Below are 26,996 nucleotides of genomic sequence, written 5' to 3'. Positions count from 1 at the left end.
TGCCTCTGCTCGCAGGGTTTCTCACCTAGTCGTGGCTGGCGTCTTCTCCCCAACTGCTGTGGTCTGTTCTGCTCATCTGTCAGCTCAGCCTGAGCCAGCATCAGCTAGAGTGTCAGCTGGGCCTAAGCCCAAATTGAGGGGGGCCTACATCTTCACAGGACTTTCTGGTTCAGCTCTCAGCCTTCCTGCTTTTTGTTAGCTCAGCAGGCCACTGGGCATGGTGGCTCTCGGCTCTTCCCCGAGATTCTCTACCACGTCCTGCACAGGATGCTGGTTGCCCCCGCTTTTCGCAAATTGTTCCACTTTGGTATAATTTGGGTCCTGGAAATGCTCAACATTTTTTTTGTCCAAGACCCACCCTCCCAAAATCAAATGATATCAAATAGGAATGTTTTATTTCCAGTGGGGGGGAACCTTTGTCTCTTTGGGACAAACCAGTGAAGGGAAGTGCTTCTGTATTATTGCCAGCTGGCCCACTCTCTTCTCCTGGGGCTGGGACTCCCTGACATCCCCAAATGTGACTTAGAAGTAAATCAACACCTTCCATACTTAGCAGAGGTCACTGCAGGCCTGCTTCTGCAAAGCTGAACCGCGTTTCCACTCAGCCCAGGAAAGCTCTTTCTCAGCATCAGTACTGCCGGGAAATGGAATGAGAGCCCCAGGGGACTCATACTGACCCTGGGGACCCTGCAAGAGGATGCAGTCCTGCCTCCACCGGGGGTGACCAGTGGGGTGGACAATGTCACCCCCAGCTGTGGGGCTCTTGGGGGCTGTGGGTGAGGGGCCTGAGGAGGAGACTGACCGGAGTGGGTGCTGCGGTTTAGTGCCTGCATCAGCAACTGGAAGTGATCCCCGGCTACGAGGAGCTGCTGGCCGACATCGTCAACATCTGCGTGGACTACTATGAGAACAAGATGTACCTGACGCCCAGCGAGAAGCACATGCTCCTTAAGGTGAGCCTCCCCCACACCCACACCCGCGCCGCACACCCAGCCATGTACTCTGGGCCTGGCCTGCCTCACTCTCATTTAGAATCACTTTTTAAAAAACAGTACTGTTGCCTCTTGAATAACAGGGTTTTGAACTGTGTAGGGTCACTTATATGTGGATTTTTTTAAATAATAGTTTATTTTTGCATCATTTTGTGCATTTTCCCATCTCAGTTGTAATCACCATGGACTTCCCACCACCAAATATATGTGGATTTTCTTTCAGCAAGTATATCAGAAATTTTGGGGGACGACTTTTGACAATTTGGAAAGTCCCAGATGAACCATGTAGCCTAGAAATAGGGAATAATGAAAAAAAAAGTCATGCCATGAAGTTTAAGATATATGTAGACCATAGTCTGTTTGATCATTTAGTACCATAAAGTGCACACCAATCTACTATAAAAAGTGAAAATTTGCCCACACTCACAAACACTTAAGACCATTTGTGGCACGATGTGCAGTTGGGAGAGATGTCAGCAGGTGCAAAGATGCACTGTTAAATGGGAGGCGTAAAGCACTTGGGTTTGTTGCCACCTCCAGTCACTATTCCCTGATCCCAGGGTTGCCAGTCACCACTTACAGTGCGGTGTGACCCAGTTACCGCCCCCAGGAGCAGCTTGCCTCTCCAGGGGGGTGGGGTAAGGGTTATACTGGGATTTTCATCTGTGCCAGGGTTGGCACCCCTAACCCCAACTGTATTTATTTTTCTTACTTGAACATTGATACATATTTCACTACACTAACTTATTTTTTTAAAGATTTATTTATGCATACAAGAACTGGGGTACAGGCCAGAGGTGTGTGGGGTGAGAGGGTTCACCAGAGGCAGAGTAGGGAGCAGAACAGGAAGACTGACTGAAATACACTGCTGAGGGGAGCAGCAGGCGGGCCAGGAGAGGTCTGCCGTGCCCTATGGGTCACATTCCTGGCTGGGAATCAAACTGGTGCTGGATGTGGTTGCTGATAGCTTCATAGTGCTGTGCCAGGGAGGGCCTGCTAGCTTATTTTTCTTTCTATCTTGACTAGGTCATAACCAGCTTTCCCCATTGTCCTTAAGGGTATTTCTACCAAGTGATTTTTTTTTATTTTAAGGCCAGGGATTCAGGGGCAGTGAAAGGATTCACCAGAGACAGAGTGGGGAGGGGAGCAGCGGGCGAGACAGGAAGAGGTCTGCTGTGCCATGTGGATCACCTCTGGAGCTGGGGATCAAACTGCACTGTAATGGCTGCTGCTGGCTTTTAGTGCTGCGCTCTAACCACTGTGCCACCAGGCGCACCAGGGTATTTCTGCAAAGTGATTTTTAATAACTGTTAAGTAGCCCATGTGGGAATGCAGCCCCTCAGCAAATCCCCTCCCATTGGCTATATTGGCTATTTGTTGCTAAACTGAGTGGAACATTCTGGAAGCACAGCCTTTGTTCACATACTCTTGGCTAGTCAGACTGCCAGAAGGAGAGGAGTGATTGTGAACCCAAAGGGAAGACAAAGTCATCAACCTCCTCTCAGTTAGGCCCAGTGATCACTTTTGTTTCATCAGCATACAGTTTTCAGTTTTAAATGAGCAGGTGATACTTAATGCTGTGGAAAACCTGACTGGGAAGAAGAGGTCACCACAGTTGAACCTCTCACGACCTTTCCGCCCAAAGGAAACACCATTATTAGCACCTTGATGCGTTTCACCCCATTTTTTTTTTTTTTTGGTGCTTACGTTTTCAGCATATGCAGTATACATACACTATATGCCTTTTATCCCATGTCATTAAATGTATTTGGAATATTGTGCACCCATTAAATAACATCAGAGGGCAAGGGGGCTGTGATTACTTTAGCCATTAAGTTAATGACTGCGAGCTGTTCAGCTCACCCGTGACAATCTTAGCCCCCAAACGCATGACCTCCCAGATTCTTCACACACACTGCCAGGATCATTTTAGCCTTTCTTGCCAAGAGTCTCCCCTTTCAAAGCTCCCCAGGTGGTTTGCTATGACTTACCAGGTCTTCTTGCTGTTTAGAATCTGTTCTTTCCATTCCTATGGGCCTCGTGCAGGCTGGCTTTGGGGCTAGCTCATTGTGACTTTCCTGCACAAGCAGAAATCCAGAGGCATCTCCCAAATCCCGGCCTTTCTGACCTCCCCACATGCTTCCCACTTACTCTGCACTCCCCATTTGCTGCCCCCAAGCACTCTTAGATGTTGCTGCCAAAATCTCTCTACCCTTCATTTCTCTCACCTGCCTGTATGCCTCTCCACAGCTCCTCACTCTTCTCCTGCTTAGTTTTCTGCTTCTTTATTCTGGCCTCTAGCATTTCGCTTTATTCTACAGATTGTGTGAGGGAACTCGGAAACTCAGAGGATACCAGGGAACATCCTTAAGGGAAAAGTCTCGCTGTACCTGCAGAAACTCAGCATGCAATGAAGTCACCACTGTCACCATCCGTTCCCTGTGCTGGGTGTGACCTGCCCACTATCACTCAGCAACCGAAGCCAGGGCAGCCCCTCCCCATCTCCTTCAGGCCACTGTCCATTGCACACCAGCATCCAGGAGACTATTGGAGGGACTGGAATGGAAAGTGCTCTTCTTTTAATGAAGTCAACCCAGGTCTTCTCAGGAATCTTTACATGATTGTCTCCTTGGGGAAGAAATAAACCATTTTACCTCCACTCAGCATTTCCCACGTATTCATCCAGTTCCTGGGATGTACCGGATCCCAGGGGTGCAACACATACAGGTCCATCTTCCTCTCTTAACTCTACTACATCCTGGTAGCTGTGTGACACTGGCTAAGAGACCTAACCTTTCTGCCTCCGGTTCCTCATCCACAGTTAAGGGTTGTGGTGTACAACACAACTCACAGATTGCTGTAAAAATGTAGGATCATGCCTGTCAAAGGCCATAGCACAGTCAGGCCCATATCAGGGCTCAGAAGTCGCCATAACAACACACCAACAAACCATCTAAATTTCTTAACAGATATCAAAGTTCTGCTTGAACTCAGACCTACCTGCCCTTTGTTTATGTAAAGACATGTGGGGTTTTAAAATAAATGTCACCGCAGGGCTGGGGTATGTGCATATACTTGTGCTCCAACCTACTTTTGTTGTTTTGGGGGAACATTGGACATAATTGGCTTCTATGCTTCCTGCTTGTCTAGGTCATGGGCTTTGGTCTCTACCTCATGGATGGAAACGTCAGTAACATTTACAAACTGGATGCCAAGAAGAGAATCAACCTCAGCAAAATCGATAAGTTCTTTAAGGTCAGCCCCTGGGCTGGGGGTGGGTAGGGGGCTGAGAGAGAAGAAGTGAAATTTGCCAGCCAGCCCACGGGCCATGTGCCCTGAGCTTTGCCTCTGAAGGCTCTATGGGCGGAGGGATGTGGGGCCTCCAGCTGCCTCATAAGAGGAGCCTCCGATGTCAGCTGTCCCTGGAAATCAGACAGCACCGATTCTCACTTTGTGGTTCATTGGGTATCCTGCCTCCCCTTCTCCTGAAATCCCTTGCCATCCAGAGAGAGGGGCATCTCCATCTTCAGAGTCTATTTTATTTTAACCTTCAGCATTAATCAGAGCTCTCATGAGCAGGAGGCTTTGAGCCTGGAATTTAAATTGGTCCACATCTGCAAGCACACAGCCTCTTCCTCCACCCTCAACCTCAGAGACTGGAGTTTTTAATACCAAATCTTTAAAAATAAAAGTGGGCAGCTCAGTTAAGCCTTTGAGGTGTCTGCAAGAGGGCTTCATCCTTGGGCCTGCAGTCCATGCGGTCAGGGTCTCCTGGTGTTGTTTGGTGTGGAACCCAGAGGTTAGACGTGGCGGAGCAGGCTTACCATAACCAGGGGCCCTGAAAGACTGGGCACAGAGGGTACCAGGCTGGCCTGGGTGCCACTGACCCCATGAGGTTAGGGGAAATAGTCACCAGGAGTTAGCCATGACTTGTCTTGGCTTCTTTTCCAGTCTGGAATCTGCGTGATTCTCTGGTGCTGCCCCAAAGGAAAACAGGGTCCATTTGGGGAGACCCTGGGAGAATCTGCCCCTGTCTTAAGTCAGTGTGAAGAGATGGGGTGGAGTGGAGACACAGCCAGCCTCAAGTGGGCCAGAGTGTGAGTCAGCTCTGCATTTATTGCTGGGTGCCTTTGGGAAAATCACTCACCCTCTCTGAAGCTGATTCCCCAGCCTGCAAAGGACCCCGTGGGATCAGCTGGGTGAATCAAGTCCTAGTGCTTTGACTTCCAGCTGGTCTGACTTTGAAAAAAATATCACTGAAATGGGTTAAGCTTTAACTTTTTGTCTGTGAAAGGGGAATGACCATTAACCTCACAGGGCTATCATAGGGACTGGGAGTCAGCATTTGTTTTAAGAGATGATTTTGAAGAACAGTCTTAGGTTCATGGCAAAACCAAGCAAAATATAGTGTCCACGGGCCCCTGCTCCCACCCAGGGCACTACCTCCCCCACTGTTAACACCCCCACCAGAATGGGGCAGCTAGGGTGATGATGAAGCCCAGTGTACACTCACCCTAAGAATGTGGTTTCCAGTGGGGCTCCCTCTTGGCTCTGTGCATTCTGTTGGTTTGGGATGTCAAGTGTCCATCCTCTGGTTCTGACACTGTTCCGTCCACCCTTTGTCCTGGTGTCCAATGGGGAGTTATAAGCCCCATTCTGGTGGGGTGAAGGTGTTTCTCCCTGGTGGAGTTGCTTGGGGTGGCCACACCCCACCGACAGCAGCCAGGCTCACTCCTGGCCCACATTTGGAGGCCACAGAGATTCTCTAACCGGAGCACAAGACTTGCCCTGGTAGGCGGGTCATCTGGTCCTTGTCCCTCCTCCCGATTGTGTGCTTCACACCCCTGGATGAGCCGCTGTGCCTTTCTGGGCTCAGTTGCTGGAACACAGGTTGGGTTGGAGGCAGGGAAAGACCCGGATGCTGGCTAGGGCTCTTCGGGGTTCCAGAGTCCCATCACTGGAAGCAGAAGCCAGGGCTAGACCCCGAGCCCCCCCAAGGCCCCCCAGGCCTGCTCCTCTGGCATCTCACATGCTCTGTTTGCTTCTTTTCAGCAGCTGCAGGTGGTACCCCTCTTCGGCGACATGCAGATAGAGCTGGCCAGATACATTAAGACCAGTGCTCACTATGAAGAGAACAAGTCCAAGTGAGTGCCTGCCGTAATGTCTCTTGGCCCCGCCAGGACGCCGGCCAGGCAGGGGCTGAGGGGCCACTTCAGCCCCTCCCCCCGCTCCGGAGCCCTGGGCAGTGACCCCGAGTGCTGCGCCCGGCTGGGCTGGCTGAGGGCACGCGGGGCCGCTCTGAGTGCTTTTGTGCCTGCCCTTTGCTGCTTTTGGTTTCAAAAGCACTCAGGGCATGGCCGCGCCCCCTCTCTGTCCCTGTAGTGACACAGGCCACGGAGACATCAAGAACCCTGCCCTTGAGAAGGGAGGATTGGCAGCCCATGGTGGCCAGTGGAGGGAGAGGGGTGGCCTTGTCACCTGGTCCTCCACAGGCCCTGTGTCCCTGCATAAGTCATCAGGGTGGGTTTGGAACTGTCCACTGCTGGGTGGGGCCCAGCTTCTCCCAGGCCACTTTACAAGCTGCCATTCTAGGTCATCTTTGCTGATTTGTGGAGTGTCAGGGGTGTGAGGAACATCTGGCACAGCCTTGGAAACCCTCGATCTTCAAAGGTGTTCTCTCCACACTGAGCAAAAGAACCCTTTTCACACACACCATGCCATAGTCTGAACATATGAGTGCCCTTGAACTCCACAGCCTCAAGTCACTAAGGAGAGCGAGTTAATAAGTCTCTTACTCACCTCTAACTTCTAGGGGTTTCTAGGGAAAGTATAGGTTGCTGAACCCACTTTCTCACCTTCCTGGAGTGAATTCTCCACCAACCAAAGTGGTAGTGAGTGGAGTGGAGGATAGTAAGGTGATCCAGGCCAGTGTGAGGACCTGAGAGAGGTGACTCAGGTTGGTTTATGGGTCTGAGAAAGGTGACCTGGGCTGACCTAAGGACAGAGTGAGGCGACCAGGGTAGGAGAGGAGGTTTGAGTGACTGTGCTTCTATCCCTACCCAAAGAACTCAAAATCAGAGCCAGGCCCGAGTGTCGATGGGAAGGTTTGGCTCTGTCCACTTTGAGCGTCGGGATAAGGTCTGCATCAAGGCTCCTTTTGAAATATGGCATTCCTCCCCACACATCGCTCTACCTTGTTTGGAGTCCACGCCTAGGCACCAAAGGCTGAACAAGGAAAAGGGGTTGCCCTTTTTTTCTCTTGGGGAAGGAGCATGACGATTTCATTGATTACCTCTGCACCAGGAAAGTTTCCTCCGTGCTATTTTTGAAAAGAGTTGAGGTCAAAAATAGAGGAAGAGGGAAGAAGATGAGGGTGGGAAGAGGGAGCCAGCCACACCTGTCAGGCCACCTCTCGATAGCCTGCTTCCACACTGCAGGTCGCTGTTGAAAAGGGATCAGGTCCCTTTAGGAGTCCCTTCGAGGCTCCTTGAAGCTTCAACCACAGGTCCTAGAGCCGTCGGTCGGTACCCAGGTTGGGAGTCACCCATGTGCTTTTCCTTTGCTCAAATTCCAGCCCTCTGTAGTCTTAGCAAGGCTTCAGGTCCCTCCTGGCTCCAGTAACTGGTAAGTATGTGGACACTGGTGTCTGGACCAGCCACGATGAGAGGAGGCCCTCCCATGCCACGTGGGATCCCCACCGTGGGACACAGCTGGTGGTCTTGCCGATGGCTGGACACCGGGAGCATTAGGGAGCAGATGTCGCCTGTCCTGCCCCATGTCCAGGCCAGGCCCCACTCCGACCCCCACCTCTCCACCCAGGTGGACATGCACCCAGAGCAGCACCAGCCCCCAGTACAACATCTGTGAGCAGATGGTGCAGATCCGGGATGACCACATCCGATTCATCTCTGAACTGGCCCGCTACAGCAACAGTGAGGTGAGTCTCTTGCTGCTGGGGGTGCCTCCAGTGGAGCAAGAAGGAGAATCTAGAAACAGGGAGCATGGACAGCAGAGTGAGGGAGGGCCCATCCCAGGCAGGAGGGTCAAGAACAGGGGTTCTGGAGCCAGGTCCATCCACCTGGCCATGGTTCTGGTTCTACCACTTACCTGCACAAGTTGTTTGATATCTCTGGGCTGCAGGTTCCTCCTCTGTGCAATGGGAGAGCTACCTGCTCCTTCAAGGTTCCTGGAGAGGGCAAAAGGAGCCCGGCAAGTAGTCAGGGCCCACCGGCGGCTTATCTGTATGTGGCCCCAACCACCTTCTGCTCACAGTGACATCGAAGAATGTTTAAACTCCTCAATGATAAGTGACCATTGTAATGAGTCAGGAAATACATGAAGGGACAGAAAAGGGTCATACAGATCTCTCTTCACTAGTTAATTTTTACCTGTGTTGAATTTTTCTTATTTTTAAAAACACAGAACCATGATTAACACAGAAACCTCAGAAAAACAGATAAGCAGGAGGGAAAAGTCAGTCACCCGAAATCCCATCACCCAGAACCTACTATGGTTAATATTTAGGTTGGCTTCCCTGGAAGCCCTTTAAAAGATGTTTTATTTATTTATACACAGAAGATCTATTGTCTCAGTGCTATCTGAAGCCATTCTAAGGGGCATAGGTAGTGGGTAACAGGTGCAGGTCCTGCTCTGAATCCTCCCTGGGAGCTCACCTGTGCTCGTTGGCGCCAGCAGGTGGCCAACGTCCAGAGTGCACTCACTCTCCCACACCAAACTTCAAAGTGTCTTCAAGGTATTTGCAACAGAGCTGGTCAGACAATGAAAGCAGGCAAATGAAATCAGTGTGGCCATCAAGAGAGTGGTTTGCATTCTTATGAGAGCTACTGGCAGGCATGAACCAGGGTTGAGCCCAGACCTTCAACTATCTTAGTCTTATGTGCCAACACACTTAACTACAGCTATGGGATAATTGAAGCGCTGGGCAGCTTTCATTCCTCGGCAGATTAGGTGTGATCTAAGAATGAGCTGTGCTTAGAGTTCTTTTCAAATTACACACTTTGTACTTGCCTGTACAGATGATTCTTGTTACTCAGGATAGGTGTGATCTGTAAAGTGACCTTGAACACTGAGAGAATACTGAACCATTGTTTTAGTGAAATACAGGATCAGCTTAGGGAGCCTTCCCTGTGTTTCACCAACTGATCAAACAAAACTTACTTATAAGTGTTTCTGTTTAAAGACACCTTCTGGCTGATATGTTAACATTAACTCAAGGCCAACAGCCCACCGACTCATGCCTGAAGGGAGATTACCTAACATATGTGGGCCTCCATAAGGCCCACGTGGGACATGAGCCAGAGCACCAGGCCTCGGCTTGGGGACTATGCTAATTCACGAAATCACAAAAAAAAGACCAAAAATTTGAAAAATGTGGCAGGCACTAAATAGGCCACAGAAAGGCTCCATGTTTGCAGACGGGAGCTGATCTGGAAACATAGAAACACCCGCTTGTTGGACCTCCGGAACTAGCTTCAGATTTTTTGCACCTTCACCACATGTGCAGAGAGCTCAAAAGCACTGTGGGTGTTGATTTATCGCTACAAATAAATTCTAGTGAGCAGGCAAAGTCATAACTACACACTGTACAAATAATAAGGGCTGGCATGTATATTTTTGTGTACATATACACCTTAATATACACACACGCATTTATAGGTGCCTGTGCCCACAGAAGCACATGTGTGACTGTGCATCTGCACGTGTGTGACCGGGTGCACCCGCACATGTGAGTGTCTCTATGTGCCACACAAATAACATGTGTGTGTGCACGCGTGTGCACACAAATGCATACGTGCCCATGCCTGTGTATGTGCGGTGACTTGCACGTGTGCATTATCACATCATGGAATCGTACTCTTTTCTTCAGTACTGCTTTTCAATCCATGGATCATTTCAAATTAATGAGTGGTGGAATCTGTTCGTGGTCCATAATTAGCATTTGTGTAGGCAATAGAAAATCAGGAAATTTCATGAACCGAGAGCACAGGTGCCCATGGAAAGTGCTCTTCCCTGTATCCTGAGATGGGGCTGTGTTCCAGAGCCTCCGGTATATGAGGAGCCTGCTCCAGTCACGAGCTGCTGTGCACCACAGACTAGGGTGGCTGTGAGCAAGCCCTGACATTTGCTTCTAGAACTGGAAGCCTCAACCATCTACAAGCCATGTGGTTCTGCCTGAGCCTCTGTGTCCTGTCTGGGGGTGTTTTACCAGCACCTCTCGACGCGTTCTGGATTCATCGATGGTGTAATGCATACAGAGGAGGCCACACATAGGCACGAAGGGTTACGTGGCCTGTGTCCCTCAGGTGGTGACGGGCTCTGGGCTGGACAGCCAGAAGTCGGATGAGGAGTACCGGGAGCTCTTCGACCTCGCCCTGAGGGGGCTGCAGCTGTTGTCCAAGTGGAGCGCCCATGTCATGGAGGTGGTAGGTAGCCCAGCCATGGGCCCTCCTCACTCACTCAGAACCTGCCCATTTCATTTCAGTCTTCCTTAGTCAACAGCATGATTACGTGTCTGTGTAAGTTTCCATGCAGTGAGCTTTGCAACCAGTGACTGGTCTTGGGGTGGTGGATCCTTCAAAGACGTGTTTTACCTCCATGAGCTGACCTAAAATCCTCTTTCCTTGAACACCTTTATTGAGATATGACTCACAAATTATATAGCATTCATCTACTTAACATGTAAATGTAAGGCCCTCCCTGGTGGCATTATGAAGCTATCTGCAGCACGCGTTCGATCCCAACCAGGGAGCTGACCCACATGGCGTGGCAGACCTCTCCAAGCCCACCCACCGCTCCCCTCAGCAGTGTATTTCAGTGCATCTGCCTGTTCTGGTCCCCACTCTGTCTTTGGTGGGGCGAGGAGAAATTCGCCTCACCTCCCACCCCCGCACCTCTGGCCTATACCCCAGTTCTTGTATGCATAAATAAATAAATCTTTTTAAAAATGTAAATGTATTGGCTTTTGGTGTATTCAGTGAGTTGTGCAGCCAAGTTGCATTTAGAACATTTTCATCACTTCATTCCTCTTGCCTGTCTCTGGCCCTGAGCCATCTGCTTTCTGTCTCTGTAGATTTCCAGATTCTGGGCATTTTCTTTAAGTTTCTTTAAGTGTAGAACCCCATAGTGTGGTGCTTGGTGTCTGCCTTTGTGGGCTTCCCCTTTTCAAGCTTGGTCCCTGTAGGATAGAGACTTTTTCCATCACTCCTATCATGACCCAGCCCCACCCTGCTGCCCAAACTCACCTCATCTTGCTCCTCCAGTCACCCGTGATGGACATTGGGATTTCTCCTCTCTCTCCAGTACTCCTGGAAGCTGGTGCACCCCACAGACAAATTCTGTAACAAGGACTGCCCGGGCACAGCTGAGGAGTATGAGAGAGCCACACGCTACAACTACACCAGCGAGGAGAAGTTCGCCTTCGTGGAGGTGGGTGCCGACATCGTGTCCCCTCGCCCCCAGCCTGCTGCCTGGTGTGGATCTCCACATTTCAGGCATGCCTCTGTGAGCCATGGATACAGTTTCCTGGCCCTCTTCTGTCACCTGAGTTCTGTCAAAAGTTCTTCCTCAGAAATGATTAGAAACTTACTCTGTTCTTAGATATCCAAAGGAAAGTATCCACTCCATTAGGCAGATGGACAAAAGGAAAGCACAAAGTCCAAAGAGGTAGGGAAAAGACCATAACTCTGGTTTTCTATGAGCAGAGCAAAATGGCAAACCTAGATGTGCCCACAGGATATAAAACTGCTTATGAAATGTGAAGTTGCAATCATTTCTTCAGGAATTGTATTCTTCCCTTGGTTACAGTCAGAGCTGGTGGGTGTCTAGAACCTGGTGTCCAGGTGCTGATCTGGACGTCTCCTTCCTGTGGCTGGGAGCCCCTCTTCCTGAGTCAGCTCCCTTTGCTGCCTCTCTCTTTAGGCAGACTGTTTCTTCCAGTAGCTCTCTGAGGAGGGGAGAAAGAAAACTGAGATCTTGCATGTCTGAAAACATTTGACATCTAACCCCACTTACAGATTGACTAGATAAGAATTCTAAATTGTTAAAGAATTTTCCAGCACTATGGTATTACTCCATTGTCTTCAGGTGCTGCTATTGAAAAGTTGGATTCTACTGTCACCCCCGATAATTTGTTATTTATTTCCTCTGTAGAATTCTTTTAATAGCTGCTTTATTGAGATATAATTCCTATGCCCTAAAATGTACCCTTTTAAGTATCCAATTATTTTCAGTATATTTAGAGCTGTGAAATCATTACTGCTGTCTAATTTTACCACATCGTTGTCCCCCCAAAACACATACCCATTAGCTGTCATTTCCCATTCCTCCCTTATCCCCCCTACATACCCCCCATCCTCTGACAGCTAAGAATCTGCTTTCTATCTCCATAGAGTTCCCTGTCCTGGAGAGTCTATGTGAATGTACACATATCATATGTAGTGACTGTGGTCTGGTTGCTTTCACTTAGTGTGATGTTTTTAAGGTTCACCATGTCGTAACACACACCTGTCCCTCCTTCATGGTTAAATGGTAGTGCCGTGCCTGCATATGTCACACGTGTTTGTATGTTCACAAATGGGTAGCATCTATGCTATTTCTACTTTTTGACTAGTATAAATACTGCTGCCATGTACATTCGTGCAGAAGTTTTTGGAAGTTTGTGGAAATAGTTTTCATTTCTCTTGGCAGTATAGTCAAGGAGTAGAATTTCTGGGTCACATGCTAACTCATTAAAAAATGTGAGGACCTGTCAGATATTTCTCCAAGTGGCAGAACCATTGTTCAGCTCTACCAGCAACGTATGAACGTTTCTTCACATCCTCCTCATCTATTTTCACCATCCTAGTGGGTGTGAAGAGGTGTCTGCATGTGGTTTTTGCTCACATAGTTCTGAGAACAAACGATATAGAGCATCTGTGCTTGTGTTTATTGACCCTCTACATGTCCGCCTCGGAGAAATATCTGTTTGAATCCTTTGCTCATCTTTTGCTTAGGTTTATATTCTTGAGCTGTCAGAGTTTCTGTATATTCTGCATACAGGGCCCTCACTAGACATATAATTTGCAAAACTTTTCTCTACTTCATGGTTTTTTTTTTTTTACTTCCTAGTTAGTATTCTCTGAAAGGCAGTTTTCCACTTTGATCAAGTCCCATTTGTTTTTCTGTGGTTCACTTGTATGAATGGGATTACATCTGAAAAATTATTGCCTGATCCAAGAACTCAAAGGTTTATTCCTGTGTTGTCTTCTAAGAGCTTTACAGTTTTGTTCTTACACTAGACATGAGCCACTTGCAGTTCACTTCTGTGTATGATGTGAGGTCGGGATGCAACTTCATCTTTGTATGTACATAACCAGTGGCCTCAGCACTAGTTGTGAAAAGACTTTTCTTTGTCTGCTAAATTGTCTTGTCACCCTTAGTGAAAATCAACTTTTACTAAGCTAAGGCTTTGTTTCAGGACTGAGTCTCTCCCATAGCCCATGTGTCCATCTATATCCCAGTACCGCACATTTCACTTTGAGCTGAGAGTCCAGGTTATGAATGTGAAGTTGCAATCATAGTGAAAATCAACTTTTACTAAGCTAAGGCTTTGTTTCAGGACTGAGTCTCTCCCATAGCCCATGTGTCCATCTATATCCCAGTACCGCACATTTTGCTTTGAGCTGAGAGTCCAGGTTCCTCTTTGGTCCATTGTCCCTTGAAGGCTGCTCTCCTGTTGTCTCTCTGCGCTTAGGCTTCTCTCCAGCAAAACCTTCCTCCTGTTGATTCCAAATACCCCCCTCTCCAATGAGACTTCCCGTTGGGAGTCAGGCTATATAAATGCACACCTCCGTTCCTCAAGGTGGGGCGGGGTGATTACTGGAAGAAGGCTGGCACCCAGAGGACGGGCACCCATCCCGCAGACAGATAACATTAGTTAAGGTGAAAGAGGGAGTAATCGAAGGGCAGATAGAAACTTCTCCCTTCCGCCTTTCCCCATCCCCTATTCAGCTGCATCTGGACAAAATATTTCAAAAGCAGAGAAGATAGAATGTCCTTTTAAAGTTTTTACAGTAAACAAAAAGTTCTTTTTGATATGAGCTATGTGTCTGTAGAAGGGTCTCCAGAGGCCAGAGAGCTGTTTGAGATGTGGGCTGGCCGCTGCTCACCACTCAGCAGCGAGATAGTGGCCTCGTGCTGGAGTGAACGTCCCCTGCATCCACGGCTCCTTGGTTCATTCCGTGCTTGGTCAGGACTGGAGAGGACCCGGCAGGCAGCTGAGCCTGGTCTTAAGCTGTGCACCGCCTTCTAGGTGATCGCCATGATCAAGGGGCTGCAGGTACTCATGGGCAGGATGGAGAGCGTCTTTAACCAGGCCATCAGGAATACCATCTACGCAGCCTTGCAGGACTTTGCTCAGGCCACGCTGCGTGAGCCCCTGAGGCAGGCAGTGCGGAAGAAGAAGAATGTCCTCATCAGGTAGGTGCTCGGCTGGCGGAGTTTCAGAGTACCTCCAAAACCAGTGTGCTAGGGTCCACAGAACAAGTTCCTGGCTCTGCCAATTTGGAGGGCACACAGGCAGGCCCTTCTGGAAGGTTCCATAGAAGGTATTTTTTAGGAGGTGGACATTTGAGATGGACCCACCCTCAGTCTGGCCCAACTGTGTGAACTTAGTCAAGTGATCTGCCACCTCTCAGCCTTAATCTCCCCTCTTTGTAATGTAGGTAAGATTGGCACCTACTTCCGAGGCTGCTGGTTTGATGAGGTGAAATAATCCATGTGTAGACTGAGCACATAGCAGTAGGGAATAAATATGCAACAAATAGAAGCTACTGTTAAAACGTAGAGATGTTTAATTGGGCCAAGCTCAGGACTAGTGTCAGCTAAGCGTAGGTCAGAACCACCCAAGGCAACTGTAAAATGCAGGTTTTGGACTGCACCTCAAATCTGTTAATCCAGCATCCATTGCAGCCCAAGGATGTGTTCGAGCTCACCAAATTCTAAAGCATGTGATTCCGAGAGACCTTGACCCAGACAGACTTCCTACGCCCCTTTCAGTGGTAAAGCTCTGTCTGAGTCTTGGCTCTTCCTTCCCCAGCGTCCTGCAGGCAATTCGAAAAACCATCTGTGACTGGGAAGGGGGCCGGGAGCCCCCCAATGACCCATGTTTGAGAGGGGAGAAGGATCCCAAAGGCGGGTTTGACATCAAGGTGCCCCGGCGTGCCGTGGGGCCATCCAGCACACAGGTAAGTGACAGTGGGCTCCAGCTGACTGTGATGAGTTAGGCTGCTGGACATGGGAGGTTGTCCTGGCTGGACTCCTGGGCTGTGGGGCCATGCATCCTGGGTCAGGAGGGGAAGGTCAGGCAGCTATCCTAGTCTTGCTCTGCCGACCTGGTTTGCTAGAGGAGGGAGGAGCACTGGCTGAAGTTTCAGGAGACCTGGATTCTAGTCCTAGATACACACCTGTGTGACCTCGGGCACGTTACGCAATCTCTGTGCTTCAGTTGTCTAATCTGGAAAATGGGGGTATACCAGCACTGGGTAACTGCTAGCTCTGCAAATGCAGGCTCCAAATTAAAGCCGTTTAATGCAGAGTTAACCTGCATGTCCTGTCCGCTTGTAATGAGCCCCAGCCCTTCCCCTGCAGTGACATCCTACCTTGTGAATTCACAGGTACTGCCTCTGACTTGCTGTGTGATCTTGGGCAAGTGCCTTGACCTCTCTGAGCTCTAAGTATCACTTCTCTGTTAAATGAAAACTTTGGCTGAGATCTTGTTACTGACAAAATGCCCCCTTTGTCATTCCCGATATCCCCCAAAAGCAAAACATGGAGAGTCCTTGACCCCTTAGAGAAAGCCTAGTAATCAGAGACATTCAGAGTTGCCAACCAGAGCTTCTGAACAAGAGGTCTCCTGTGGCTCATCCAAAATCACAAGGTTACAGGTAACAAGTCAAAGATCTGGACATCCTCAATAAATCCTTACCATCTACTTGAGGAGAAATAGTTTGTGGTAGGCTTTTTTGAGAGGGCAAGGGGAAAACCTGTGGATTCATTGTCTTGTTAAAGTCTTAGCAGCCTCAGACTAGGGACTCCCACCTCACGGGACCTTTAAGCCTCTCTCTACCTTGGAATTCTGGGACCCTGAGCCCGTGAGTCATCTGTGTGTGTTTGTGTCCCGGGGGCCAGGGTGGTGGGGGTGGGGGCACAGAATGATCTTGAGGTGGTCCAGCCAGTGCTATTTTCTCAGCTTCACGGCCCCAGAGCCAGTCTGCCCCAGTCTTGCCTGCTGGTTATGGAACATCTTGAGGAAGATTCTACCTTCAGTTCTGGGTCTTGTCAAAGACAAGAGAGCTTTCCAGCCCAGAATACCCAGGAAAGTCTGAGCAAGGCTTTGGGGTGTTAAGACATACATGAGGAAGAGACAACGGAGGCGAAGCACAGTGGGGGGGGGGGAGAAAAAAGAGGGGGCATTAGACAGAGAGACAGGGAGAGGGACAAAAACTGAAAAGGGAAAGGGAGCTGGAGAGAGACTGGGAGAGAAGAGAGAGAGTAAGGGTGGGAAGTGGAGAGAGGGAGAGAAAGAGAGGAGAGGAGTAATTTGTATAGTGTGGGCGGGGATGTCACCCTCCCACCCTATATAAGCCCATCACCCTGAGGCAGGTCAGGTCGCACAGATGCATGTAATCAACTCCTAGATGGTCAGAACTAGAAAAGCTTAAGAGATACATGATTCCCAGCCCCTCCCCTACTTCACAAGTTAGGGAAACTGAGGTCTGAGAGGGGAAGTGACTTGTTCAAGCCACCAGGTGGGTGTCAGGTGGAGGTAGGGCGAGAAACAGGTCTCCTGATTGCCTCCCAGGCTCTGTGGATGCCAGCACCTAGCATCTCTGGGGGTTAGTGATTCTGGTGACTTCGTTGCTCTGTTCAGCAAAAGCAGGTGGGAAAAGAGTTCCCCCTCTTATGGACTACATGGATTTACAGATAGATAGAGTTTTATACTGAGGGTCAGCACCTGGTGTATTGGACTTGATGAATCCTTTCTCAGAGACTCCAAAAGGAGTCATTTGAACAGTGCCGCTTGAGTCTTAGGGATGATCAGACTTGTGCCCAGTGGGGCTTCAGTGGGTGGACTGTCACAAACCAGCAGCTGAGGCAGTTCCTGAAACACAGTGGGACGGGCCTGGTAGAGATGGCTAGCCGCTTCTCTCCAAAGCCACGCTACCAGGCGTGGCGGGCCAGGCCCTAGAGGAGAGTCTCAGGCAACAAGGATGGACATGGTGCCAGAGGGAGGTTGGACAACTCAGAGGTGGTGGCCGGTGGCCCCTTGCAGTCGTGACGGCATCCCCACTGTATACAATACCTCTTGCTTTTCTCTCTCTCTCTTCTCTCTCTCTCTCTCCCTTCTCCCTGTCTCTCCTGCCCTCCCACACCCTTCTCCTCTCTCCTATCTATGTCTTAGGCCTGCCAGTGGTCCCCGCGGGCTTTGTTTCACCCCACTGGTGGCACACAGGGCCGAAGAGGCTGCCGATCCCTGGTATAACACCGCCTGCTGGGTTGTTTGGGTAGACTTCTCCAGGAGGCACGGGAATGGACTAGCCTGGCTCCTCAAAGCCCCTTCCAGCCTTAAGATTCAAAGACAAATGATGTGGAAAGATCTAGATTAGCACTTGTGTCCTTTGAGCTTCGGGCTTTCTGTAAGCTGGGGTTAATTGTCTAGTAGGCTGCCCCCCGTGTAAGTACCAATCTTCTCCACTTTCCACCAGTTTTGGCAGACCGTGCAATGCAGCTGGTGCCACCAGGGGGCGCCATGCCTCAGCTATTGAGTCAAACTGCCTGGGGCTAGAAACGAGGTGGGGGCGGGGCATGCTCTTTTAGCTCCTAGCCCAGGTCATAGCTCCTCAGATGTTAAAGCTGAAAGGGATTGGTTTGAGAAAGCTTCTGGGGCAACCTCCTCATGTTAGCAGAGAAGAAAACTGAGGCCCAGAGTAGGATGTTGCTGCCCAAGGTCACACAGCAAATTGGCAACAGTGGCTGGCCTTGAACGCTTGTCTTTATTCTCAGCTCAGGCTCCATCCCTGGTGCCACCATAGTTGTAAGATGAACCCAGAGTGACATGACTAAGGTCATCTGATGCCCATGCCTGCAGCTGAGCTGAGCAGAGCAGGCAAGAACCTGAGCCTTGAACTCCCTGGTATTGCGAGGTCCACTCACCCCAGAGGTGTGCAGGCCCCAGGCAGAGTTTCCTCCCCAGGCTAGCAGGCTTCCTCTTAAGGTTGCTACATCCCATATTCATTTCTCCAGACCTGCACTGTGCTTCCTTAAGTCAGTGCTTTTTAAGAACAGACATCTGCAAAAAAATGAAAACATAAGCCACAGCATGAAGCAACCTTCTCCTGGGGATGGAGGGCTCGCCCTCACCATCTCATCTCACTTCCATTTCAAGCTGTACATGGTACGGACCATGCTGGAATCGCTCATTGCGGATAAGAGTGGCTCCAAGAAGACCCTGAGGAGCAGCCTGGATGGGCCCATCGTCCTGGCCATTGAGGACTTCCACAAGCAGTCCTTCTTCTTCACACATCTGCTCAACATCAGTGGTGAGCCTTGGTGGCCAGCCAGTCAGGGCAGGTCCTGGAGCCACTGGACTGTGGAGCAAAGTGACCAAGAGGCTTGATCTTACCCTAAAGGGATACATTTTGCCACCAAGGGGAAAATGCACACTCCCTGGTGACTTTGAGAGCAAGAAAAGGCTCAGCTGAACTCAGCTGAATCTGTCTGTTGATTTTTCATGAGGTCCATAGTGCAGAAGCTCAATAGGGGAATACATGCACAAACACAGTCAGGCCCATGGTCAGCCTTTGGCTTCCAAGTAGCCGTTTCTTGAGTGGTTCTTGGAAGAGGACACTGGGCTCAATCCTGACCCTGTGCTCCCACTTCTATGCTGTTAAAAGCATGTCGGAGGTGACAGGACAAGGCAGATGGAGTGTGATGGCCTGGGGTAGGGTGGTGATGCCACTGTTGGTGCTGAAAAGAGTAATCTCAACAAGCGATCAGGACATCACGGAGAGTAGTCTAGGAAGGGCTTCAGGGAATCCAGAAGGACCAAGGAGCTGCAGTCCTGTTAAGCACAACCACGTGGGGGATGCTGTGTGTCTGGATACTGTATATGTAACAAGCAATTTTCACACTTCCATTATGTGTTTGGGGGATGACTTTGCCGGGGGTGTGGTGGAAATGGTGGGAGCGTCTAAAGCTCCAGACCATCATATTTCCCCTCCTCGCCATGCTCTGATCGGGATTCTAGGCTGGTGTTCCGGCCCCCGAGAGTTGGTACTGCTGGTCACCCACCATCCACAGGCACTGCTGTGTTCACAGAACAGCCATAAAAGTAATTAAAAGCAAAACCGTAAGACCCAGTCTCTTGGTGCCTCCCCTGTGTGACCCGAGGTTCTTCCTCTCCCGCTTTCAGAAGCCCTGCAGCAGTGTTGTGACCTCTCCCAGCTCTGGTTCCGAGAATTCTTCCTGGAATTAACCATGGGCCGAAGGATCCAGTTCCCCATTGAGATGTCCATGCCGTGGATTCTAACTGATCACATCCTGGAAACCAAAGAACCTTCTATGATGGAGTAAGAGGCAGGATTGGGTCACAGGTTCCCAGAATGCAGATGGGGGATAGTTTGCATATGAGCTCTGTTCTTTCCAGAATGTTCTGTATGAGGCTCCATACCCCCACAGGGATAGAGTGCAGGTCAAGAATCAGATCACCCCTGGTTCCTTTCAGCCTTGCAGATGGGATCTGAAGTCCATCAGCCCCATTGAACTTACTAGGTTGTGTCTGTTCCATGCCAGCCAGACTGGGAAAAGAACGTCATCTCTGGGGGTCGTGGAGCTGGTTTCTTTTATCCCCAGTCTAATTTTATGGATTTATGGGGAATCGTGGACTATTGATTTCCTGACTTCATGTGAGGTCGGATATGCCTAGTCGAGGCAGGAGAACTCTCGCCTCCCAGCCCTGGGCTTGCTCACCTGCGCACCCCATCTCCATGTCCCTGCAGAGGTCATGGTAAGCTGGTATCATTGCTTTTCCCCTGCAGGTACGTGCTCTACCCTCTGGATCTGTACAACGACAGCGCCTACTATGCCCTGACTAAGTTCAAGAAGCAGTTTCTGTACGATGAGATAGAAGCAGAGGCAAGTGATGTGCTTCACATCTGGTCCCAATCTTGTACCAAGAGTCTGGACTTGTCCTGTCTTTAGGTCTTGACACAAAGTGGGGTGTATTAGTCTGTTCTGGCTGCTGTCACAAACACCTCAGACTGCGGGAGTCTTGGATATGAGAGCAATGCTTTACTCACAGTTTTAGAGTTTGCAGATCTGAGCCACGGTGGTCAGGTAAGGGTTTTAGAGGTTGCAGATCTGAGCCACGGTGGTCAGGTAAGGGTGCCCTGACAGTTGCAGTCATCTTGGGGTGTCCTCCCAGGGCAGAAGGGCCAGAGGAAGCCCTCTGAGGTCTCTTTTCTGAGGACTGACCTCATTTATGAAGCCTTCACCCTCACAACCTTGTCATTTCCCAAAAGCCACACCATCCAAAACCGTCATGTGCTGGGTTAGAATCTCAACAAATGAATTAGGGGGAGACACAGACATTCAGACCATAACATGGGGGATCAACAGCATAGACTGGGTGAGACAGGTCATACTGCAGAAACAAAGACTCCACATTCAGAGAGGTTTGGTGGGCAAAGGTTGATTTCTTCATGGTGGGTTTGTATGGGCAGTGTTCCACCAGGCTCCAGTTTGGGACCCATCCAGAACTTTCACCTGTTGCCATGGCACTTCAGGGTGAGTCACATTCTCAAACTTCCAGCTTCCACCTGGTGCCACACAGCATTAGTCAAAACAAGTTACCTGGCTCCTTTTAAGAGGTACAAAGAAGTTACAATCTTTCCATGGGCCCACAAGTACTAAGCCCATGCACCTCGCAGTGATGGCTCTGAAATACCCACTTTGCCTCTTGGCGACTGGGATGCTAGTCTCTGCCCTGCTTAACAGCGTGGTGCTGTTTGAACACAGAACGAAGCCAATTAAGTACATTTGTACAAACATACAAGAGGGACATGATTATGTTAGGGTTGCATCAACACCAAGTTTGTTGGAAAGTTTGTGTATTTTGAAGAAAACCCAGTAGAGATACTGCTTTTCTTTCTGAATCCCCTGATTTCTAGGAGGGTTGAAAACCTTGATGCATGCCACTGCCAATCTGCCCTTCTGTCTCCTGAGCAGCACCAGCCTCGGGAAGAAGTGCCAGGAGTCCAGCCAGCTGCTTGCATCTCCCTTTTAACAAGATGTTGTCATGTTCTCCAATAGGCACACACACACACACAATTTGCCAGTGACACGTGGCCAAGTGATAGTTCTAAATAAATCCTTTGTAACATTCAAGGGTGAGAGGTACCGATTGAGACCCCAGCTAATGGTTGGCCTCTTGTCTCTCCCCACCCCCAAATTCCTTTCTGCACTGTGAAATGTGTGCGTGCATATGTGCATGTGTGTGTGTGTGTGTGTGTGTGTGTGAGAGACAGAGAGAGAGAGAGAGAGAATGTGTGTTCATATACGAATGCCCACGCTTTGTCTCCTGCCCCTGCCACAAAAGTGGCACCTTGGCTGACCCCGAGGCCCAAAGGTATACACAGCTGCAGTGTAGTCCCTCCTCAAGATGAACCCAGGCACACAGACCCACAATGGGACTGGGAGGGAGACTCAAGGCTGGTTCTAGAAGAGGAACATGGAGTCTGAGGAGACTCTTGGACCCTGCAGAACATTTGTCTGGAGGAGGGTACAGTGGGGACCCTGGTAACAGTCTCCAGCATAGATGCCTCAGTTAGCTGCATGTGAAGACAGCACTGCTTTTGTGTTCAGAATAACAAGTAGGGTAGAAAGCAGATAGGAAAGCTCTTTGGATGAAGGGTTAACCTTAGAGAGCAGAAAAATTATGAGGTAAGACTTGAGGATTAACCACCTAACTACATGGTTTCCTTCAAAGTCACTCTGGTGCCTGATTCTAAGCACAGCCTGTCTTTTTAGAGCCCTCTCTTCAACCCTTTAACCTCCGCTCACCTGCAACCATTCCTGCCATCCTTGGGGGATCTAGTTTGATTTGTCTGTTTCTTATTGGGGCACAAAGGAAATCACCTGCATTCCTCTGGGTTCTCCTAGGCTGGCAAATAATCAAGCACCAGAGAGATTAATAAGTGGAAAAAAGCCAAAATATAGGTTTAATACAACGTGCACACCTCCTGTGTACCCTGAAGGCCCAGCAGGATTGAGGAACTAGCCCACGTGTCTTCAGGCACCATCTTAAATAGCTGAGCTAAGACAGAAGGACTTCTCTGGGGGAGGAGAGGGAGGTGACCAGGGAAGGCACAGTAGACAAAGGTATGTAGATTCATTTCTGTCTTCTCCATTGAAAAGAAAAGGAAAAGGTTTTCCCAGCACACACCTTTATAGAAGTATACATGTAAATAGTGTTTTCAACAACAATCTCGCCCCTACCTGCAAATTTTACCACAAAGACATATTTGGGAGCTTTGTAGGGTTTTGCCTCCCCTACATCTGAGCATCACAGCCTGCCACCGATGTGATGAAACCTTGAAAGGGCAGGACTATCCCATGTTCTTTTAAAACCAAAGCTATTTAAGCAGTTTGGAAAAGGAATTGTTTACCTGTCTAATGACCATCTACTTGGTTATTGGCAGAGAAGGTGAAATGCAGTGGAAGGAAAACATCTGTGGCTATCATGAGTAGTGCCAGGGAGGCTGAGGTCAAGGTCTAAGCTGTATGTAGCCTTCCCCTGGGCAGGCCCCCAGGACAGCTTGGAGGGTTGTGGGGAGGGCAGCTGTTCAACAGCTGTGTGAATTTGGCCTTCTCTACCTCGGTGAGCAACTTGAAAGTGAGGGACTAGACTTCCCGAAGCTGCTTGGCTATAGAATCTTGTTTCTTTTTGAGTCCTGCCCCCGAGCTCCAGGCACACTGCTCACTACCCTTGCTCCTTTACCTGAGCTTCCGAGAAAGAGCTGAATAGATGCCACTAAAATGTTTCACTTCCTCTCCACCAGGTGAACCTGTGTTTTGATCAGTTTGTCTACAAGCTGGCGGACCAGATCTTTGCTTACTACAAGGCCATGGCCGGCAGGTATGAGAGCCCTGGGCTGGGAGTGCCAGACCATCCCAAGACTGGTGTGTGCAGAGCTTCCTGTTGCAAACCCTCCCTTTCTCTTCAGCTCCTGGCTCAGAAATCTGAGCCCAGTCATGGCCTGGACTGTGTGCAGGGATACTGGAGACAGTGAAGAGGTAGCTGTGGTGCTGAGCCTTTTAGCTGACAGCCTAGCAGGGAGACAAACGTCAGGGAGAAGTAATGACTGCACCATGACAAGGCCATCACATGTGCGCTCTCTGAGTGAATATGGGAGTTGAACCCCAACCAGTGTTTGGGGTAGTGACTAGAAAGGCCATCCTGAGAACACAGCATTGACTTCATATCTGAAGTCACTAAGTGTTATTAAAATGAGGTCATTAAAATGAGGTTATTAAAATGAAGTCACTAAGTGTTATTAAAATGAGGTGAATGAGGGTACAGGAAGTAACAGGCAAGAAGGACTACACATGCAAAGGTCCTGTGGCAGATAATAAAATATGTATGGTATATTTACACAGATGTATATACCTGTTTGCATATAGAGCATGAGTGTGTATAAATTGCATGTGTGTACATGCCTGTGTAATGATAGCATGTTTGTGTCAAAGGGCTATTGAGAGGGCAGGTGTGGATTAGTACATGCAGGTCACATGATAAAGCTGGTGAGGTCAGCAGGCCCTGTCATGTGACTTGTAGACCTCTACCCCAGGACTGATGCCCACATGGAATGGTTTCAAAAATACCACAGGGACCTGCTTTAACTGGATAAGGGGCCTAGGTGGGGAGAATCATCTGGATCAGTCCTGCCCAATTGGAAAACCAGCCATCGTAAGTGCAGGCTGATGTACCATTTAAAAATTTCAACAACTGTATTTTAAAAAGGAGAAGTAAGCCAGTGAAATTAACTTTAATAATGCTTTTTATATAATCCTATAACGCTTTTTATATAATTATGTATATCAAAAATATTATAATTTTAACGGTTAGTCAAGATAAACATCATTAAAGAGATAGTTGTTATTGTCTGTCCCTAAGTCTAAGATCTAGTGTGTATCTTATGCTCTTACACACACAGCTGGACTTGGACTTCACATTTCAGGTGCTTGGGAGCCTCAGGTGGTGGTGGCAGGAACAGTGGACAGAAGATTTAGATTGCATTACCTTCCAGCTTAAAACCTTTCAGTAGTTTGCAATACACCCAGAAAACATACACCTGCATATTCGGCTTATGTGGTTCTGCATGATCTGGCCTTAGACTGACCTTACAAATTCACCTCTGCCCCGAGCTCTCTCCAGCAGGCCCTAAGCCATTCTACTCTGGCCATCTTTCCTGCTCCCAAACACACTGTGAGATTCCTCCCCCAGATCTATCCATTTCGGCTGTTAGGTCTCTGTCCCAAACAGCGTCTGCAGAGAGGCTTTCCCTGACTTGTCAAATGGTCTGTTTCATTCTTGTCAGAGTATAGTTACCTGCAGTCCTGACCTCAGTGTGAAAGACAATAAGGACACATAAACTCATAGGGTTGCTGCGAGATTAAAGATGTGTGTGTTCATGCCTGAGAAATAGTGAACAGCACAGATGTTTCCTGTTGTCTGAAGTTAACCGATTCCTCTGCCTTTTATTCCCTATTAGTCTCTATTTACTAGAACCCCAGCCCCACAGGGGTAGAAAGTTGGCTTCCCTAGTGCCAGGGATTTCCTGGGATAGACCAAGTACTCCACTCATTCTTGGTGATTGAGTGAAGGAAAGTGGCTTAGCCTCCGTGTCACGTCTTGTTAACTACAAGCTCCATTTCACATATTGAACTTCGATGGAGAAGGAAAATTCAAAAACTTTGATCTAGAGCAGAAAAAATTATGCATATTTAAAATACATAAGATAGTGCTTTGTGTAGACCCTATGGCCGAACCAGAGTGGCTGGGCCATTGAGACGCCGTCACAGTCTTGTTTACTGGCCTGCTTTTACTTTATCCAGCGTGCTGTTGGATAAACGTTTCCGAGCTGAATGTAAGAACTACGGGGTCATCATTCCGTACCCGCCATCCAACCGCTATGAAACGCTGTTGAAGCAGAGGCACGTGCAGGTACGAGAGGGAGAGCGGGAGAGCAGACTGGGCACCAGGGAGGTGGGGGCGGCTCTGTGGGGACACCCAGCGGGGGGCTTGCACTACGGCCTGCCGGGCTCTGGCCAGACTGGCTGTTGAGCATGGGTGTGCCACAGCTTCCGATTCTTGCAAACGAGCTAATGGCTTCCTTGGCTTCCTTTGCTTCGGGGTCTATGCTTCTCAGCCTGTCAGCAGCTCGCCTCTGCCTGCGGCAGCCCCCAAAGTCTTTGTCCCCACCCCCAGCTCAGTGATGACTGCCTCTGGGCAAAGGGTAAATTTGTCCTGAGCCTGGCAGGCCCTAGTGCTGGTCCCGGTGAGGGACCATGGGCCTTTGAATGAATGTGTCAGGCTAAACCCAGTGGCTGACAACTATAAACCAGAGACATTCTATGGGGAGGAAAAGGGAACAGGATCAAAACTGCGGTGGGAAGAGCACTTGGGACGACGGTGATGACACAGGGGTGAAGTGGTGGGAAGTCCATGGGGATTACAACTGAGATGTAAAAAAATGTACAAAATGAAGAATAATGTAAATATGTATACACACACACACACAAATATATATAAAAATTTGTTTTAAATGTGCGTGTGGGCCCTCCTTAGTGGTGCAGTGGGTTAAAGCTGTAGCACTATGAAACGGTCCACAGCCACTGCAGCACGAGTTCGACCCCCGGCCAGGGAGGTGACCCACATGGCACAGCAGACCTCTTCTGTCTCCCCTGCTGCTCCCCTTGGCAGTGTATTTCAGCACATCTTTCAGCACATCTGCCTGTTCTGCTCCCCACTGTGTCTGGTGAACCCTCTCGCCCTCCCACTTCTGCCTGTACCCAGTTCCTGTATGCATAAGTAAATAAATCTTTAAAAAATGTAATAAAAAATAAAATGGGAGTGTGAGCCCAGCAGAAAAGGTAAGGTGCGCTGGCAGAGTCCATGCCCCACGCCTGCACTCCACTGTCCATGGGGCGTTAGTGAAATAGCCTCATGTGGTTCTGTGGCTTCTGTGTGCTTATCATGTATTTGTGGAGAGCACTGGAGGGTGGGGGGCAGGGCTGTAGCTGGGCAGAGAGAAAGGGTTGCCCTGGAAACCTTCCATGCACATTGCTCTGAGAATTCCAGGGAGAGCAGAAAATTGTAAGAGGACAAAGAACATCTCTACCTCTGCCAACAGCAGCGACTCCCCAGTTCCTCAAACCTGTCAGAAGTTTGCTCAGTCATGAAACAGTCAGAATCAGGATGTTGAAGCTGGAGTGCTTTGTGTGTGTGCACCAGATGGCTGTAGGGGCCCCAGTCTGTTGTCTGAAAATTTTCTCCAAAGGAAGTAAAAAAATAAGTGAAGAATAATGCTTGGACTCTTCCCCCAGCAAAGATGCTCAATAAATGTGTTTTGCTGTCTGCCTGGCATCGAGATAATGCCCACAGCCCTCCAGAGGAGGTTTCATAGCTTGATTTCCTGTCTTGTACCCAATTTTCTGTCCTGTACTCTTGCATTTACTTTTCTCCCCCATAAAGGCACATGGTGGGCCCTTGCTGAGACTGCTACTCCCTGTGACTGAATTGGGCACAGGACAGATGCAGGGTAAACTTCAGAGCTAAGTTCCTCTATGTGGAGTTGACTCATATTCTTCCTCACCTTTGAATAGCTCAAGATGACTGAGTAGTCGAAAGAATGACACAGTGAACACATACATACTGTATGGACAGAT

The 26,996-nt window shown here is 49.2% G+C and overlaps 1 protein-coding gene across 4 annotated transcripts in view; it reads left to right on the top strand.

The window, feature by feature from the left end:
* Positions 1–26,996, top strand: part of CYFIP2 (cytoplasmic FMR1 interacting protein 2) — a 97,014-nt gene that overhangs the window by 13,834 nt on the left and 56,184 nt on the right. For 2 of the 4 annotated variants that reach the window (XM_012730076.1, XM_012730075.1), the window contains exons 1-14: positions 829–953; positions 4,143–4,247; positions 6,045–6,136; positions 7,812–7,929; positions 10,316–10,435; positions 11,313–11,438; positions 14,302–14,468; positions 15,088–15,235; positions 17,452–17,526; positions 18,436–18,589; positions 19,462–19,618; positions 20,087–20,183; positions 23,108–23,184; positions 25,164–25,272. In XM_012730076.1, coding sequence (XP_012585530.1) covers positions 915–953; positions 4,143–4,247; positions 6,045–6,136; positions 7,812–7,929; positions 10,316–10,435; positions 11,313–11,438; positions 14,302–14,468; positions 15,088–15,235; positions 17,452–17,526; positions 18,436–18,589; positions 19,462–19,618; positions 20,087–20,183; positions 23,108–23,184; positions 25,164–25,272 — 1,584 coding nt within the window. In that variant the 5' untranslated portion in view covers positions 829–914. Of the gene's footprint in view, positions 1–828; positions 954–4,142; positions 4,248–6,044; positions 6,137–7,811; positions 7,930–10,315; positions 10,436–11,312; positions 11,439–14,301; positions 14,469–15,087; positions 15,236–17,451; positions 17,527–18,435; positions 18,590–19,461; positions 19,619–20,086; positions 20,184–23,107; positions 23,185–25,163; positions 25,273–26,996 lie in introns of those variants that run through there. The other 2 variants (XM_012730077.1, XM_012730078.1) reach the window with 2 other exon arrangements.

This window comes from Condylura cristata, unplaced genomic scaffold (assembly GCF_000260355.1).
Source record: "Condylura cristata isolate star-nosed mole 26May11 unplaced genomic scaffold, ConCri1.0 scaffold00026, whole genome shotgun sequence".
NCBI lineage: Eukaryota > Metazoa > Chordata > Mammalia > Eulipotyphla > Talpidae > Condylura > Condylura cristata.
This window is presented reverse-complemented; position numbering and strand designations above follow the sequence as displayed.